The following is a 19,692-nucleotide window of genomic DNA, read 5'->3' on the forward strand; positions in this document are numbered from 1 at the left end:
ACTATATCCATGTTCATTTTTAGATTTGTCTGAGAAGTATAAGTGCATTATAAGAATGTAAGTTTTAATTTTAATGCTCATTTTTCACAAGTTTTATTTTTTTATTCAAAAGAAATATTTTCTCAACTCTTCTTTTATAGAAAAGAGAAATTTTCAGATATAGGTATATTTATTTAGTAGCCTTACAGAATGTTTTCGTAAATCTAATATACCGTAAATACGTATTACTGAAGATAGTGTATTGGAAATTTTGAAAATATTCGCATGGAAATTGTTTGTAAGGAAATGAATTAACAAAGCAACTACTGTTAAATCATAAACAAAAGATGTGCCCATGTGTTGTAAAAATGTCAGCTCTATAGCTTCAGCACATTTCGAGAAAATAATTTAATATTCTGATGATAGGAAGTTGCTCACCAATATCACCTTAAAAGCATAATGCGATAAGAGTTTTGTTATGGAATATTAGTTACACTTAAAACATATACAGCACCTAGGCAACTTTACTTTGTACTATAATATTGTTTTAATTAGTTTATTGATTACTTTTATAAGGCTAAAGATACAATCAATGTCCATTCCAACTTATCATGTCATACTCAATCTCTTTTTTTAGATATCACTTTCTTTATGAATTATGTGTTTCATCTATTAAGGCTGGTATTCATAGTCGACACTTTATATCACTACTTTGCAAAGTGACACTTTTGACGAAAGTGGCTCTTTCATATTAGTGCTATTCATAGACGATTGAAGAAGTGCACTTTACAAAGTGTCACTTTACGCCAGCAAAGTGTAGAGTTACAATTTGGTTGGTAACAGAAGTCTCACAATGCCTTGCAAAACAAGTGAACAAACAATAACAAATTAATGTGTAACCCGCAGATTATGATGCTTGTGATTTGAGTTGGGAGCCTAATTTATCGTACGAGAAAGAAAATATATATTTAAAGTTGTTTTATTTCAGTTTCTAGTTTTCGCTGCCGATAGTTTAGATTATTTCAGTCAGTTCAGATATATAATATTTTATTAAATAGGTAGTGATACTGCTGGTGAAATTAAGTTAGGTTTTGTACAGTACATAGCTGATCCATTGATTTATATAGTTAGATTAAGTTTTGTACATATCTTTTTCATTGATTTATATCGTTAAGTTAGGTTTTGTAGGTATCAGTTCCACTGATTTACCAATATATAGTTAGGTTAGATTTTGTACATATCTTCTATTGGTTTATGTAGTTAGGTTAATTTGGACTGAGTAGGTTAAGGTTTGTGTATATATTTCATTTATATCGTTAGGTTAGTTTTTATATGTACAGCTGTCAAAAAAAAAGTGGCCGCACTCGTGAACAGCGAATATTTTCAAAGTCCACTTCGGGTCGCGGCGATGTTACACGATGCATGTGCTTGTATAAGCAGTTCCGGAACTATGAAAGTGTTCCATATCTGCGCCTCGTAGACCAGCGGTAGAGTGCTTGTTTAACGATTCAAAGGTCGTGGGTTCGGGCCTTCTTCAAGTTTTCATTTTATTTTTTAATCGTTCTTTAGCGATGTAAATGATATTCAAATTATCATTTATATCCAGTTATCGTTCTTTATGGATGTCACGTTATTTAAATTTTGTTATCGTTCTTTAGAGATATGAATAAAATTCAGGTCATCATTTGTATTCTGTTATCGTATTATAACGATATGAATAATAATTGAATAATAATTATTATTGTATCTCCTATTTTACATATGTATGTTAGGGCTATAGTTTTATACACAAAAAAATAAGCATAAAGAGAAATGGAAAAGAAAATTAAATTAGCTTACGCGATGTAAACAAAACATAAACAATCCGTAAATTAGGCATTGCGATTGCAAAACAGATATCAGGTATCAATTTGAAACATACAAAAACATTAACAACACACATACGTAACACTTCTCTAACACAAATATGCAGCTTTCCGTACCATACATCATAAATTAATACACAATAGTCACACAAACACAATCAAACTATAATTACGACATTGCGATGACATCAAGCATCCCATAACTGACTCACATACATAACAAATCAAGCATCCGTTACAACACATACACTTCAACATAGTAACCACACTTTTAAAAGTTACAAATTTGGCTCCAAGAAGAATAAATAGGACACTGTTACTAATTACTATTCTTCTACAATTTCTTAAATACATCTGTAATAAATCTGTGAAATTCCGATATGAATAATATTCACGTTTTTTATATTGTTATCGTTCTTTAGCAATTTAAATAATATTCAAGTTATCATTTATATTCTGTTTTCCTTCATTAGCATTATAAAACAATATTCAAGTTATTTATATTGTTATTGTTCTTTCGCAATATATTGATTAAACAAACCGATATTTATCATTTATATTCTGTTATCGTTCTTTAGTGATACTGTATAAATAATATTCTAGTTATTTATATTGTAATCGTTGTTTAGCGATATAAATAACATAAATTTAATATTAGGTTTGGAAAAATCCAGTTGCATAATACTGGTATTAGTTTTTCTTTTTGTATTATTACATTATACTATCTTGAACCACAATAAAGTGAAAAGGAGTAACGAGGAATTGAACGTGAGACGTTGACATCTAAATTCCGACGTTCGTCCGCTGAGCTACGAGGGCAAAAGTGTGGAAACATTTTCGGAAAAATTGGCCCAATCACACTCTAAGATTTTCTGATGATTCGTAGAAGCTAGTCCAGGATGCGGGGGGCAAAGGCTAATTGAGATTTCCCGGTCTCTGACCGGGTCAAACATCCTGATAGAATTAATATTTAACCCTTGCCGTGATTTTCGGTGAAGTCCGGAGGGCCCAATTAGTCAAATCCACTCTCCTCATCTCCACGCTTGGGCCCCCTGGAATTTAATAAGATGCGAAAGAGATAGTGGTGTGCGGAAAGCAACGGGATGTTACCGCATTTAGGCCTATCCTTCCCAAGAAAACTGCAAACATGAACAAAGGAAGCTGTTAATAGAAGAAGAAGGATCTTCTGCGGACCTCTGGAAAAATAACTAAGGAAGAGACTAGTGAAGTGCTTTGTGTGGAGTGTGGCATTGTATGGGGAAAGAACATAGACATTACGACGAAATGAAGAGAAACGATTTGAAGCATTTGAAATGTGGACGTGGAGAAGAACGGTGCGTGTAAAGTGGACAGACAGAATAAGAAATAAAATTGTGTTTGAAAAAGTGAGTGAAGAAAGAATGATGCTGAAACTGATTAGAAAGAGAAAAAGGAAGTGGTTGGGTCTCTGGTTGAAAAGAATAATAGACGACATTAGGATATGTGGATCATATGCGGAAACTAAGAGGAAGGCAGAAAATAGGAAAGATTGGAGATTGCTGGGTTTGCAATGAAAGACCTGCCCATGGACAGAACATTTATGTGTGTATGTTCAAAATGCCTGGAATATCGTGTCTAAGAACAGTCGCTATTTGCAAAGATTAGTCAATTCCATGCCCACTCGACTGCAAGATGATCGAGATAAGAGGAAGATAGACTAAATATTGAATTATGGCTTTTTGTTTTGTTTTTTGAACGCTTAATTGTTTGAATGTTTTAAGGCCGACGCCAGTAAATTTGTTATGTTTATGCCACGAAAGATATTTTATTGAGAATAAAATCTTTTTTCTTTCCATTTGCAGCCACAATATCATAATGATAATGATAAAGTCATGGCATAATATATTAATGAACCTGATGTTAATTATTAAAATAATCATAAAAGAGAAAGGAGCCATTATGTCTAGTTTGTCTCTCTCAAAAACAGAACAAAAAAGGACATAAAAAGTACGAGGTTGTAGTCGAACGCAGGACCTCATGAATAAGAGGCCTGAACGCTACCATTATGCTATCGAATAACACATAGTATACTTCAATTATAACTGTAGATATCAGGCAACGTGGTCCAACAACATGTAACATCGCCTGTCTCCGAATTGTAGCGAAGATACCCGAAGGGAACTTTGTTTCAGGAGAGCGGCCACTTTTTCTTTTGACAGCTGTACCTGCTTCATTGATATAGCGTTTTATTACCTTTATTTTCATTTTTGTCTTTTTCGTGAATAGTGAATAGAGGACAAAAGAATGAAATAAACATATTAGGTCTATTGCTGCTATTATTATTATTATTATTATTATTATTATTATTATTATTATTATTATTATTGTTATTATTATTATTTACTCTCTCTCGTTTCGATTATTGGCTGCTCTTCAGGAATATTTTTAATGCCAAATTTTTCTACAATGTAAAACAAAATAGGCCTAATGGTATGAGATCTCTTTTCATGGTGAGGTTATGACTGCACATGAACTAGAGACAGTATCTCAGCAAAAGCACCCTATCAGATTTATTGCTTACCGGCATGAAAATATATATTATCAAAATAATGATTATATGAACATCAAGATAAATCTTATCTCAAAATACAGGTAGTCAAAGAAAATAAAAATCGTTTTAAACCTAATATAATTACGAATCTGCTTAGAAAGCAGGCACATGAGATCTCGCAATGCTAATTTAAGATAGTTACGCCTACATTAGATTGAAGTTAATTTAATATTATTTAAGTTAAAAAATTCGTTTCCATAATAAAAATTAGGTTATATATATATATATATATATATATATATATATATATATATAGGAATATCTACCTACATATCACTTCAACGAATTGAGGTTATAAATATACGAATGTTACTACAGAAATACCTGAACTATAATATTATAGATATTAAGCTTAATGTATGGTACATATCTGTAGCATATAATTTTAATGCAGTCAATAACTATATTATTGGAGGCACTGGCAAACCTCTACTATTCGTTTTTGTCAATAGGTCATTGAAAAGTTTTTTTATCAAATCGGAATCGTTTTTTTTTTAATTCTATATCATTATAAAATTCCACGGGATTGTCTTTAGGCCTATCCCTAATGTAGCACTTTCCTACATTGTCCACTAATTGTGCCACCTTTCACGCATGTTCTAATAAATAATTCGACAACTTCAAAGACGTCCGTCATTTTTCTACAAAGTGACACTTTCGGCTCAAAGTGTGGTCCGAAGTACACTTTCATCCAAAGTGATCTTTTGCACCAAAGTGTCGACTGTGCAACGCAAAAGTGATAATTAGCGTCTTCCAAAGGACACTTTAATCGAAAGTGTCGACTATGAATACCAGCCTTAGTACGGTATATTGTACTACTGTGGAATTTATGTGAGTATTCATTCTTAACTCTTTATTATATTATTAACATTTAAAAAAAACAACTGCAATATTAAGAAATTGGTATTAATAATTTTGTTTTACAGACAATATAGATATCAAACAGAAAGAAGTCATATAAAAATAACGACATAACATTTCACGTTTCATTTGAAGTTTGTGCACCACTGTTTTCTTAATCCAACAGGCTGCTTATTCATATACACAACCCTTCCTCTCTCTATACTTAACGCTTGATGTCCGCGCACGACGTCAAGGTCAGAAAAATGCGCTTGCTTTGACATCACTGCTCTACAGAGTCTACGCGAGGTTGGAAACCACTGTTAAGTCTTCCACGCAATGCTAAAGATGATGATAATAACAATAACAACATTTTACTATATGCATATTCAAAATGTTTACATGAGATGTAAAGATAACTTCGGACTGTGAATCAGCGCACATTGACTGCTTGAGGCCCAATGATTGTTCAAACGATTGCGTAACTTTGATGTGTTGTGCGACCAATTACTGAAGTGGAGTGCTCTGCTCAACAAATTTCATTAAAGGCTGGTGGCGCACAGAGGAGCAGGCACCTTGTAGTCCTCCATACGAACTGCTGGACCGAGCCTGCTTCTGTGACCAACCAAGCAGATCTACATATTATGTAGTATGCAATTCAAACCCTGCAACTACAACTATCCTTTATTAGGATTAACTATTTATAATTACCAGTGCCATAACATTAGAGTGATATTTGTTACATTTCTGCCATCGCCGAGATTCGAACTCGGTCTGCGGTCGTCGTAAGCTGAAGCTCTGCCAACTGAGCTACTACCAAGAAGGTTAGATGATGATGATGATGATGATGATGATAATAATAATAATAATAATAATAATAATATTAATAATAACACGGAAATTTTACTTGAAACAAGTATATTAAAGCAAGGTTATTTTACGACTCTTTATCAACATTTGAGGTTATTTAGCGTTTGAATGAGATGAAGATGATAATGTTGGTGAAATGAGTCCGGAGTCCAGCACTTAAAATTACCCAGCATTTGCTCATATTTGGGTTGAGGGGAAACTCCGGAAAAACCTCAACCAGGTAATTTGCCCCAACCGGGAATCGAACCCGGGCCACCTGGTTTCGCGGCCAGACGCGCTAAACGTTACTCCACAGGTGTGGACAATGATGATGGTGATGATGTTGATGTGAATTAATGATGGCGAAATGAGTCCGAGATCCAACGCTGAAAGTTACCCAGTAATTCCGCTTCAATTGGTTGAGGGGAAAACCCGGAAAACCCCAACAAGGTAACTTGTCCCAACCAGGATTTGAACCTGGACCCATTCGTTTCACAGTCAAACACGCTGACTGTTACTCCACAGCGGTGAACTTCACCTTTCCCTTACTCCTTATTCTCTCCCCGTAAATAATTAAAAACCCCCAACACTCTCAATGTTTAAAAGAAAATTAACCAAGAACGATAGCTGTAAGGCTTCGAGGAGGCAACCCAGTCGTCCCTAGATCAACTCTATCCGTGCGGTGCCAACCGACGTTCGGGAAATACAGTGGAACTCCACAAATACTGGGTGTTCATTTCAAAGTGTGTCATGACGTCACTGTTGTTGGGTCACCGATTTGAAGCGAGTTTCAGCTTATATGTTACAGAAGTTGCCTATTATTTAAGGCGTTCTTCAATCTGAACTTGAGAACGTGTACGGTATAACTTGAACGTCGTAGCAACAGATGGCGGTCTGTGTGCTACCATAACCTCTTTCGAACTGTGTTTTGCGCCGGCAAGTCGTACGCAGGATATTTGTTATCATCGGTTGCGTACGGTAACATTCCACAACACAAATCAAATGCTCCGTGTCCATGTTGATCGTCGAAGTTAATGTCAACAAATACGTAAGTAATCGTCTTAACCCTCTCCCCATATCTCGACAGTACGTATTTCCAAACAGTTCACATTCCTGCCACTACCGGCGTTACCGTACGTATCGGTATGTACTCTTCAGAATGAACGCCGTACTTGCTAGGCAACTTCTCTGCCTCTTAGGTTATACACCTCTGCGGAAGTGTAGGAAGATTGAATCTCTAGGCTCATCGGCTAGTCACGACGGCATACAGCGAGCCATGACACATTTTGAACTGAACACCCAGTAGACACAGCAATGGTCCGTGTGCGAGACGAGGTACGAACTCTGTCTTTTCTACGGAGTACTGCGGACATTGGTAAACATAAGGGCTGTACAATGTTTTTATGGCGTGCGGACCGAAACATAACTAATTAATGTACATAATTTTAAATAATATATTGTAGCATATGTAAAATATATAACAAAACAACTTCGTGATTAAGTATAATATACGTGATACGTTTGAAACATAAAACAAACTTCTGGAGGAAAAACTCTCTAAATGTAACTACATACATGGCTTTCATTTCAAAACATCCCACTCTAAATAACTAGTTATTTAAATTGAATTCAATTTAAACAAAAAAACACGTAAATTTAAATATTGAGGGGAAGTCTTAAACCAGGCTTAATTTATTTTAGATTTCACCTCCCACCCCAGCCATCCCCACTTTGAAATTTCAAATGGCACGCCTATATTTTCATAATTATGAAAGAGCATTCAATTGTTCACACACCTCATTCATTTGTTTTCGCATCTTTTCTATCGTCGCCTGGCAACCTGCATGTTTGTTATTGTTGGTTAGAGCTGAAGAGAATAAAGGTACAAAACCTTATTGAGGATTTCATGTAATAGTTGTGTTGTTATTTTAATATGGTGTATACCCTTCAAGAGAGAACATAAATCATCCTTATTGATTAAATATAAGAAATTACACAAAATAAGCTGTGTTTTCATCCTACAGTCAACTGATAATAACAAAGCTTCTTATAATCACTACAGACTGCCTGGTATTTAGATGAATTTTGTTTTATCCCATGCACTGTTCTGATCGAAATGTCACATTCTTGAGCGATGGCTCTGATTGATTCACCTTTTTTAAATCGTTCCAATATTTGTAACTTCTGCTTCAGCATAAGTACACATTTTTTGTTCCCTGCCTTGCTGCCAACGTGTACGAGTATCTGCACACTACTGCACTGGTTCAACTGGTTAACCCTGTGGAGCGCGGGACAGGATGCGTTGACTTACCTTGCATCGTGAAGTATACGAGAGTGAGCGTCTATTTGTGGAGTTGCATTGTACTGTTGAATGACGACGGAACGGAAATAGCATGCTGATGCCTAACGTAGGGAAACGGGAACACCAGGAGAAAAAACCCCAATTGCAACCAAGTCGGCCACAAGTGTCACCACAGATTTTTCAAAAGAAAAATCCGAGGCCTAGCCGGGACTCGAACCCAGACTGCCTGTGTAACAGTCGAATGCAATAAGAATCAGTTACCTTGGGTATGTAAACACGCGCGTTACAGTACGTGCCATGCAACCTGATTCTCAGCTCTTACAAAGTCGATATGGGCAGATTTTCGTGATAGTGGGCGAATACTTTACTCTATAGCCTTCTATTTGAATCCAAGTTAAGCTCATAAGTTGAAGGGAGAGAATGGGAGAAGTGCCTGCCAGAGAGGGGGAGGAGACATTTCTCTCTCACAAACGACGTAAAGAGAATGGAACGCGAGAGAGAATAAGCTCCATCACATAAAGTTCACTTCAAAGCAAGAAGAAAGAACAAAGTTTTATAGGGGAGGATTTCTGTATCGCCTATACATTTACACAGATTTCGTCTTGTGAGAAAAGTGATGTTTCTCGCCGAAGTCTTCCAGTGAGCCATAGGGTGCTGTACATAAATAGTCATCATTCAACCGTAAGGGTGTGTGCTTCCAGCTTAAAGGGAGATATTCCGCTCGTAAATTGTTACAAAAACTTATACAGCCTAACTCCTAATGGGATGCGATTTCTGAATTAGGATTCATGGCGATATAAGAAAGATTTTATGTTCTCTTGTAGATCTTTCGTAGAAACCTAAAAATAAACTGAAGGTATCCATATTTTATGGATCTCACCCGATATTAAATTCATACTTACTTACTTACTTACTTACTGGCTTTTAAAGAACCCGAGGTTCATTGCCGCTCTCACATAAGCCCGCCATTGGTCCCTATCCTGAGGAAGATTAATCCAGTCTCTACCATCATATCCCACCTCCCTCAAATCCATTTTAATATTATCTTTCCATCTACATCTCCGCCTCCCCAAAGGTCTTTTTCCCTCCGGCCTCACAATTAACACTCTATATGCATTTCTGGATTCGCCCATACGTTCTACATGCCCTGCCCATCTCAAACTTCTGGATTTAATGTTCCTAATTATGTCAGGTGAAGAATATAATGCGTGCAGTTCTGTGTTGTGTAACTTTCTCCATTCTCCTGTAACTTCGTCCCTCTTAGCCCCAAATATTTTCCTAAGCATCTTATTCTCAAACACCCTTAACCTATATTCCTTTCTCAAAGTGAGAGTCCAAGTTCAACAACCATAAAGAACAGCCGGTAATATAACTGTTTTGTAAATTGTAACTTTAAGATTTTTTGACATCAGACTGAATGATAAAAGCTTTTCAACCGAATAATAACAGGCATTTCCCTATTTATTCTGTGTTTAATTTCCTTCCGAGTATCATTTATATTGTTACTGTTACTCCCAGGTATTTGAATTTTTCTACTTCTTCAAAGGAGAAATTTCCAATTTTTATATTTCCATTTCGTACAATATTCTCGTCACAAGACATAATTATATACTTAGTCTTTTCGGGATTTACTTCCAAACCTATTTCTTTACTTGCTTCCAGTAAAATTCCCCTATTTTCCCTAATCGTTTGTGGATTTTAAATTTAACATCATTGACAAATTTTAAACATTGTATATTAATTGTAACATGAGCTATATGTATAAAATAAAATATTCGTCCAGTCTAAGTTCAAATTCAAAGATTCTCAATATTCATCCTGTATTATGTTATATCTACATAAAGCTCATGAATTTCATATATCACATATATTGTTCTCTATTTCCTTGTTATTTGCATAATATAGACTACTATTATAGGTCCAGATAATATGTTTTGTTATATCTGAAGATGCCCTAAACGGCGAAAACGTTCATAAATTGTTATTAAATAGCAAATAAACATTTGCAAGTTTATATGCCTTAAGATTGAAATTCATTAAATACTTATTAATAATACCTAATTATCGACTGAAAGAACGAAAAGTAGGCATATCTTAAATAATTTTGAGAAACACAAGTCACTAATTTCTTTAATACATATATAACTCTTGATAATTTTGTGCATATATATTCGATATGTTTTTCCCATGTTAAACTGGAGTCTATAAAAAGTCCTAGAAATTTGGTATAGTTTTGTATGTTGTCCTTTTTTATTACATGATTTAGGGTAAAAGTTATGTTGATAATCTTTTCTTGATTAAGCAAAAAACCATTAGATTCAAACCACAAAGCATCTGTGATAGAATATCACTGGTTAGAGCATGTAATTCATTCAGAGTAGAGCTAGAACATAAGAATGTAGTGTCATCAGCATACATAATTGTTATAGCTTTAATGAATTTAGGAAGGTCATTTATTGCTACTAAGAATAGCAGTGGACCAATTATTGAGCCTTGTGGAACACTATAATGTATACTGGAGAGACTTGACCAATTTTCAGCTATTGAGACTAGGGGAGAGTCGGATAGTATCGGACATCCGGTAATATCGGACAGTGCGTTTCTTTCATCTACCACCATATGATAGTACCTGAATGACATGGTTACGTTTCTCTATGCGACATCACAGAAACGTAACCATGTCAATCAGATACTATCATCGTGTGGTAGATGAAAGAAACTCACTGTCCGATATTACCCGATGTCCGATACTACGCGACTCTCCCCTAATTGCCTTCTGCCATGAAGATAGTTTCTAAAAATATTTAGTGTATTCCCTCGAATACCATAAAATTCTAATTTTGATAGAATTAAGTTGTGATCAACGCAATCGATAGCTTTGGAGAGATCACAAAACACAGCAGTAACGTGTGACCTATTTTCAAAATTTCTTAAAATTTCGGTTATTAAAAGCTCAATTGCATCATTTATTGATTTCCTTCTTCTAAAGCCAAATTGGTTAGTACTAAAGAGATTTGAATTTTCAAAGTAGTCATAAATTTGATTGAAAATTACATATTCAAATATCTTAAATAGCACTGAAATGATAGAGATTGGTCTGTAACTATTTGGACTTGATCTATTGCCTTTTTTATAAATTGGGATTACTTTCGAAATTTTTAGTTGATCTGGAAATAGACCTTGTTTTAGACAAATATTGATCATATTTGTAATAGGAATATAAATTGAATTTATAACTTTTTTAAAAAATCACTTGACATATCGTAAACATCTTTTGAATTTGATTTTTTTTTCAAAGTTTTTATTATATTCCATACCTCTTCAGTGGTGACCTCTTTCCATTTAAAAGTGCATGAGATTTTACCATTTTCGGTTAGTATTTCCATAGGGGATAGCTCAGAGCATTGAATTTTGGATTTGGTTTTGTTCACCGAGTCAATGAAAAATTCATTAAACCCTTCCGGCGATATATTATGATTGTTTATTTGATTTTGAGAGTTACTAGACCTTTCTTTATTTATCAGATTCCAGGCAGTTTTACATCTATTATCAGAGTTGACAATTAATTTTGTGTTATAGTCTAGTTTCGCTTGAGTTAATTGATTTCTGTATTCTTTCTCAATTTCATATAATTTATTTTTAACTGTGAGCAGACCAGTCTCTTTATAAATATCATGTAGCATTAGTAAGTGGGTTTTCACCTGTTTTATTTCTTCAGAGTACCATTTGTTTTTATGTTTTTTGCTAATATTTAGTTTTACATTCTTGACTTCGAATGATAAGTTAAAATATTCTAAAATTAAATTTAAAAAAATGTATTAAAGAATTGAGCTGCATTAGGCTCTTGAACATTGAAGAAGAATTCCCAATCAATATTGTTTATATAACAACAAAATTTCATTACTCCTTCAGCGGTAAATAAACGCTTTTTAATAATTTGAGGTTGGTTAGATCCGCTTCTCAAGTGAATATTATCATCTGCAATAGTAAAAATAGGCTTGGGTGAAGTTTTAAAGGTAGTACGGGTTTCCAAAGCTGATATAGGAGGGGCTCCGAGCTCCTGAGGCTTATGTGTGCGGATATGACCTTGCTCTGAGCGTCCGATTCACGACAGGCCACTGTCGAACTTGGGCTATCATCGGATATGTAGGGCACACAATGAGTCAAAGCGTACCTAAGTGTACCCGTCCGGAGCCGAGCTCAGCCCTCGAAAAGCCAAATCAAGCCAATAGAAAGCGTGTAGTCTATGCTTTGCATTACTTTACTACTAGTGTTTGCTTTTATATCGTTTCCATGATTGGTAAACAAAAGCCATCACTAAAATTAAGCTAGCTAAAGCTGATTAAGTAATCTATGTTATAAATAAAAGAAACAAAGTAGGTACTCTAACAGTTAATCCAATGATAAATATGATATATAGAGAATGGGTCTACTTTTTTATATATACATTTTGTAGAGAGATATATACTTTTTATATACATTAAAAACTATTATATACATAACACAGAAATACAAATTAAAGAATTTACTCTCGTATGAGCAAACGCTCGTGGTCGAGAGTTCAAAAATGCATGTAGATAACCAGAACGAAGAAGACAAAATAAACAAATTAATATAAGCAATAAAATAGCACAGATTACAAAAACAAGAGCCTATATGTTAAAGAGCAATCACAATTGGAAATGTTTATAACCAATATTCACAAGTATAATAATGAAAGACTATTATTTAGCAATACGGAATTCTCAGATTAGGCCTACATATTTTCTACTGCAAGTCTGTCAGCATCCACGAAAGTATTAGAAAATTGAATTTGATACATAACCGCAAACTTTATGTTACGCGATTTCTATTGCGAATGTTAGTTTAGGAAAGCAATCGTAGGAAATCCTTGCAGATAACACTGGCACCTGGGTATTCAGATACTCTACGATGCGAGATTTAAATATATCAAGTTTCAGATCCGATACTGTGAATCAGCTTGTAAAAGAAATTTATGTCTTGTTACGGCACGTATTAGCTACACGAGGCCTTAAGGAGGGGGCGCCTGTCAAGGCAGAGCTCGACGTAGTGGATTGGATGTACAATAAATTGGCAGAACATGCCGGGCTGTACGTATACCAAACATGTAGCCAGCATTATGCTACAGACACCGCGGCCACTCGTAGTCTGAATCACTGCGAGGTAAACTGTGGATCGCGAGGCTTTGAAACACAGATATGTCCCAGCTGTGTTCTTCAGTTAAATTGACAGGGAGAAATATACCTACTGTAGACAGATACTTACTTACTAACTTACTTACTTACTGGCTTTTAAGGAACCAGCAGGTTCATTGCCGCCCTCACATAAGCCCGCCATTGTTCCCTATCCTGAGCAAGATTAATCCAGTCTCTATCATCATATCCCACCTCCCTGAAATCCATTTTAATATTATCTTCCCATCTACGTCTCGGCCTCCCTAAAGGTCTTTTTCCCTCCGGCCTCCCAGCTAACACTCTATATGAATTTTTGGATTCGCCCATACGTGCAACATGCCCTGCCCATCTCAGACGTCTGAATTTAATGCTCCTAATTGTGTCAGGTGAAGAATACAATGCGTGCAGTTCTGTGTTTTCTAACTTTCTCCATTCTGCTGTAACTTCATCCCTCTTAGCCCCAAATATTTTCCTAAGCATCTTATTCTCAAACATCCTTAACCTATGTTCCTCTCTCAAAGTGAGAGTCCAAGTTTCACAACCATAAACAACAACGGTAATATAACTGTTTTATAAATTCTAACGTTCAGATTTTTTGACATCAGACTGGATGACAAAAGCTTCTCAACCGAATAATAAACAATGCATATAGAGTGTTAGTTGAGAGGCCAGAGGGAAAAAGACTTTGGCTGGGGAGGCCGAGATGTAGATGGGAAGATAATATTAAAATGAGAGTCCAAGTCTCACAAACATACAGAACAACCGGTAATATAACTGTTTTATAAATTCTAACTTTCACATGACAGCAAACTAGATGACAAAAGCTTCTTAACCGAATAGTAACAGGCATTTCCCATATTTATTCTGCGTTGAATTTCCTCCCGAGTGTCATTTATATTTGTTACTGTTGCTCCTAGATATTTGAATTTTTCCACCTCTTCGAAGGATAAATCTCCAATTTTTATATTTCCATTTCGTACAATATTCTGGTCACGAGACATAATCATATACTTTGTCTTTTCAGGATCTACTTCCAAACTTATCGCTTTACTTGCTTCAAGTAAAATTTCCGTGTTTTCCCTAATTGTTTGTGGATTTTCTCCTAACATATTCATGTCATTTGCATAGACAAGAAGCTGATGTAACCCGTTCAATTCCAAACCCTGTCTGTTATCCTGAACTTTCCTAATGACATAGTCTAGAGCGAAGTTAAAAAGTAAAGGTGATAGTGCATCTCCTTGCTTTAGCCCGCAATGAATTGAAAAAGCATCAGATAGATACTGGTCTATACGGACTCTACTGATTATTTTAAGCCTATTCAAAATAATTATATTAAACGAGATTACAATTTTTAAACTTGCATTAGCCAAGACATCCATTTGAGAGGATACCGTTGCAATTTACAGTATTTATAAGGCACGTAAGCATCGCAGAAATTTATACCATTCAGTAAAAATATAAATAATTTATATTATTGGTGATGAGTATATGAATCTGACAACGTTTCGAGTGCTAGTTTCAATTAACCGAGGTCAGTCATGTCAATTTTACAATTTGTAACGATCCAAATGAGTGGGGTACTCCTCTCGCCAATTTTTGTCCACCTGAAGAGGGACATATATCAAACATTCATCAACTTTGGAAGAAGTCAAAGCTGCGTCCATTTAAAATAATCCACTATTGTTTCTTTCACATTTAAAACAAGGGTGATCCGTTTGGATATGGGTAAAATAAAAACACCGTAAAACATTTACTACTGAACTTTATTTATTGAAACTTTGTGCATACAACACTGAAAGATGTAGGTTACTCAGAGCTCAACATAACCCCCATTGAGCACTCTGCAGAAGTCATAACGGTAATGCAATTCAGCCCATGTCCGTTGTAACACAAAAGGGGTGATTTGTTGAAAATATTAAGTAATTTTTACTCTCAGATCATCAATGTTCCTGGGTTTCTGTGAATAGACAATGTCTTTAACAGAACCCTACACGAAGAAGTCAGGAGTTAGATCTGGGGAGTTTGGGGACTAACAAGTATAGATTCTGACGGGGGCAGATAAAAAAGTTAAAAATTTTTCTTCCACCATGTAAATAATGTCAAAAGAAATGCTTACACAAATTTTGGCCATTCGAACGCAATTAGAAGCCGTCCAGAAAGTGATTTTCATTCGAGCCCTTTACAGAAAAAAGCACAATTGCATGCAAAAATATATTGAAACATACAGCAGTTGTTGCGCTATTTTTCAACATATCCTTCACTAAAATTGAGACGTTTGTCTTACCATGAGCTCAATTTTTGTATCCTTGTGTACTAGAAGTCTGCCGTCTGGGATCGGAACCGGCGTTTGACAGCCGTCTGCACCTCTCGTCGATCCCATGATATGACGAATGTATCAATTCCGCTGGGGAATATGTTGAAAAAAAGCTCAACAATTGCTATGTCTGTTCCAATAATTTTTTCCAAGAAAATTGTGTTTTCTTTCTGTTAACGGCCCCTGAAAAACTTATTTTTACGGGCCTCATAATTGCGGTCGAGTGGCGAAAATTTGTATAAGCACCTATTTTTAAAATTATTATTATTATTATGATGGAAGAAAAAGATAGCTTTTTCATCTGCCCCGATCAGAATGTTTGCTTGTAAGCCAAGAGATAGCTGCTTCTCGTTCTGGGTTTCGTCTGCGACCTCCTGCAAGTTTTTTTTTTAACACAGAACCTGTTTCTACAAATGTTCGATACCACAACATTATGGAATCGTATTTAGGTACATTACGCACACCATACTCACGTCGAAATTCCATTTGAACTCTTTTAACACTCTCAAATTTAGCATAGCAAAGAACACATTTGTGCTCGCTGTTGATCTGTAGTAGCCATTTTAATCATCTACGATTTTCATTTATCCTTTCGGATTATGCATTGTTGATTGTCATATAGGGAAACTTCCATCTTTTAATCATAATATAACCAGCAAGAGATTTTTCCTACTATCATAATAGCTTTATAATAATAAATTAATATTATACATACTCAAACGGATCAGACTGTATATCTAGGATCGCTATGAAACAAAACCCTAATCACATCTATTCAATTTGGCATGGTGAATTTGGAATAAATTAAACCATACATCATGAAACTTTCGGATACTAAAGTCGACGACAATTCGGAATGGGGTAGAATGCTAGCGTTTGCGTCCAGAGAGACAGATAGAGAGAGCAAGGCAGCGTACAACATTGCCACATCATACTTCACGCGCACATGCAATACAAATAGCGTAGGAGAGAGTTTAAGGGCCGTATTCATAGACATTCTTAGCGCGGGCTTTCGGTGGATGATCAGCGAACTAACGTTTTTCGTATTCATAAACCAGTGTCAGCGATATGATATGATAGCGTAGCGCGGGCTAGCGAAATGTCTATGAATAGCACCTTGAGTTATCAAAAGACAATAATGACCCTAGCCGTTGATTATTGTAAGCATGACACTAAACCCTGTTTCCTTCACTAACAATATTTTTTGCACTGTTCTCAATTCGACTGCCTTTGTGGTCTGATTGTCAGCATGCTGGCTTCCAGATCAGGAGATCCCGGGTTCCTGAAGAAGAATAATTCCCTGGGTGTCTAGAGTCTGGAAATTTGTATGAATGTGAGTGTGACTGTGAGTGTACCGGGTTAATATTAATTAACCAATCATCACAAATCTAAAATTCATCAGAACTGTCGCTGGGCAGTAACCTGAACACACGTTTCAGAGTCACATTGTTGACAAGTAACTCCATCTGTTAGCACAACCATAAAGCATCTAATAGATGCTATAGAGTTACCAACAACGAAAAAAAAAAAACTGTTCTCAATTCCACACCACGTGCTTCTGAAGTCGTTTCTTGTGCGTTGGCAACGTTGCAGCCAGCATCAAGATGGCCGGCAGCGTTCTGCTAGTCAACGTTTTCTACACCTGCCAGTGTAATACTTCTCTTTTTTACAGTCTCTACTTCCATTTATTTATCTTACACATACACAGTAAATGTTAGTTTTACTTATTCAATGTACCGTATTGAAACACTCACACGTGAACAAACGAACTCGGGAAGTACTTGTTACAGACTGATTCCGATTGGTTCTACTGTACAAGCTTGTGACGTCACATACCAGAAATGCTACGGCGCATACAGCAGCCGACCGCCTTCCGAAATGCCGTCTAGTTTAGACCTAAAAGTTACTGAAATAATTATAATTAAGGTAGAGTTATTAAGATCAACAGATGTAAAGAAGTAATAAAAATCTCATTTTTCAGTGTGGGTATTTATTTAAGCAATTTTCAAGCTGTCACATTCAAACTAGGATATCCTTTTAGGGCCGATTGTATAAACCATTTAATCTTAGATCAGAGGTTAAATTGACCCTTGTTCTAGCTGAACTTGGAATTTTGTGTTGTATAAAGTCTAATCTGAGATTAATTTGTCTCAAACTAAAGTCAACTTTGACTGAAGAAATTTCTCCGATTAAGTTAGATGATCCAAGTTCAGTTATTTCTTTTCTGTTTGAAATATACGAGTGACAGATTATGCAAATAAAATATCCATTATTATTATTATTATTATTATTATTATTATTATTATTATTATTATTATTATTAATATTAATAGATATGGTAGGTACATTTATATTTTTAATTTCTTGTCTTAATACATAAACAATCTTATATTTTATAAGGCTCTATCGTGTTCAGCAATATCAAATAACATAACCTATAATTATATTATGTTTATAACAACCATTAATTATTAATGATTATGATAGGTACATTCATAAATTTTCAATTAACTCTATTACTAAACGAAAATTGTCGTTTTATAAAGCTTTATTATGTTTAGCAGTATCAAACACCATAACATGATAACAATTTGGAGAACAGTCAACCTCCTTACTATTGTCCGCAATTATTTACTTTGCACAAAACAAACCAGTGTTTCCAACAGAGTGTACGGAAAGTTGCCAAAAAGTAGTTGTAAAGTCGTTAGATTTCTCATTATCAACAAAGAAAGGTTAAATTTTGTCACTATGGGGTGCTAAAATGGTCGCTAAATCCCTATTTAAGCAATATAAAAGTAAAAAAGAGTTAAAGTTGCTAGATTGGCAACACTGAACAAACCTATACAACATGGTCCGCGCATCACATATTTCACCTGTTTATGCGATGTTGCCAATCATTTTCACAAGCACTTAGATTGCATTTGAACCAAGGTAATTTGATCGCAGAAAAGTTTTATACAATAGAAGAAGTGTCTGAACTCGGTTCACTTTTCCATCTTTGATCAACGTTGATCTTTAGTCAGGGAGTTTTATACAACTGGGCCTTAGTGCATCTCACCCTGCCGTTATTGAACGACTGTATTCTTTAATGCGCTTCTCAACTTAATCTGTGACGCCACTGACCTGTAGCTTGGACCATTGGATACGACCAATGCAGCGCACGGAGTTGCGCCAGGCCAGCTTGGCACCGTACACCAGCTCCGTCTCGGTGAGCTGGTAGTAGCCGTTGAGGTGCACCTCCTTCTGCACCTGCTCCCAGCGGGCGGCATGGGCAGGACTGTTCAGCCTGCAACCACAATATAAAACTTACTGAACTGAATTTCTCACTTTAACATTATAGGCTATATAAATACTACAGTGAAAGCTTTAATGAATATAATCCACCTTGGTAGCTCAGGTGATAACGATCGCGGTCCCAAGTTCAAATCTCGGCTACGGCCGAGTTGTATTTGTGGTGAATATAGGCATGGTTGTGAGGGTTATTTTGCGATCCTGCTGTATTTCCTTTTAATTCTATGAGTACTTTCCACAATCTCTCTTTCATTACCGGTATCACGTTTGTTTCGAAAAAAACAAGGCATCACTTATGTTATGTGCGGCACCGAGTCGGCCGTCTGTCATGGTGGATGTTCTCAGCGATTTTCCCAAAGATTGATAGGTGGCAGTGTTGGTGAATTCTTTATGACTCAGAGAAATGCATGAGACAAACCGCACCTCCCCCCTCTCCAGAATCTCACCTCTGTTCTGGATATGACAAC

The 19,692-nt window shown here is 35.6% G+C and overlaps 1 protein-coding gene across 2 annotated transcripts in view; it reads right to left on the reverse strand.

Moving 5' to 3' along the window:
* Window positions 1–19,692, reverse strand: part of Nos (Nitric oxide synthase) — a 501,742-nt gene that overhangs the window by 153,660 nt on the left and 328,390 nt on the right. For both annotated transcript variants that reach the window (XM_069813071.1, XM_069813070.1), the window contains exon 3: window positions 19,058–19,220. In XM_069813071.1, the coding sequence (XP_069669172.1) occupies window positions 19,058–19,220 (163 nt within the window). The remainder of the gene's footprint in view (window positions 1–19,057; window positions 19,221–19,692) is intronic.

This window comes from Periplaneta americana, chromosome 16, assembly GCF_040183065.1.
Source record: "Periplaneta americana isolate PAMFEO1 chromosome 16, P.americana_PAMFEO1_priV1, whole genome shotgun sequence".
Taxonomy (NCBI): Eukaryota; Metazoa; Arthropoda; class Insecta; order Blattodea; family Blattidae; genus Periplaneta; species Periplaneta americana.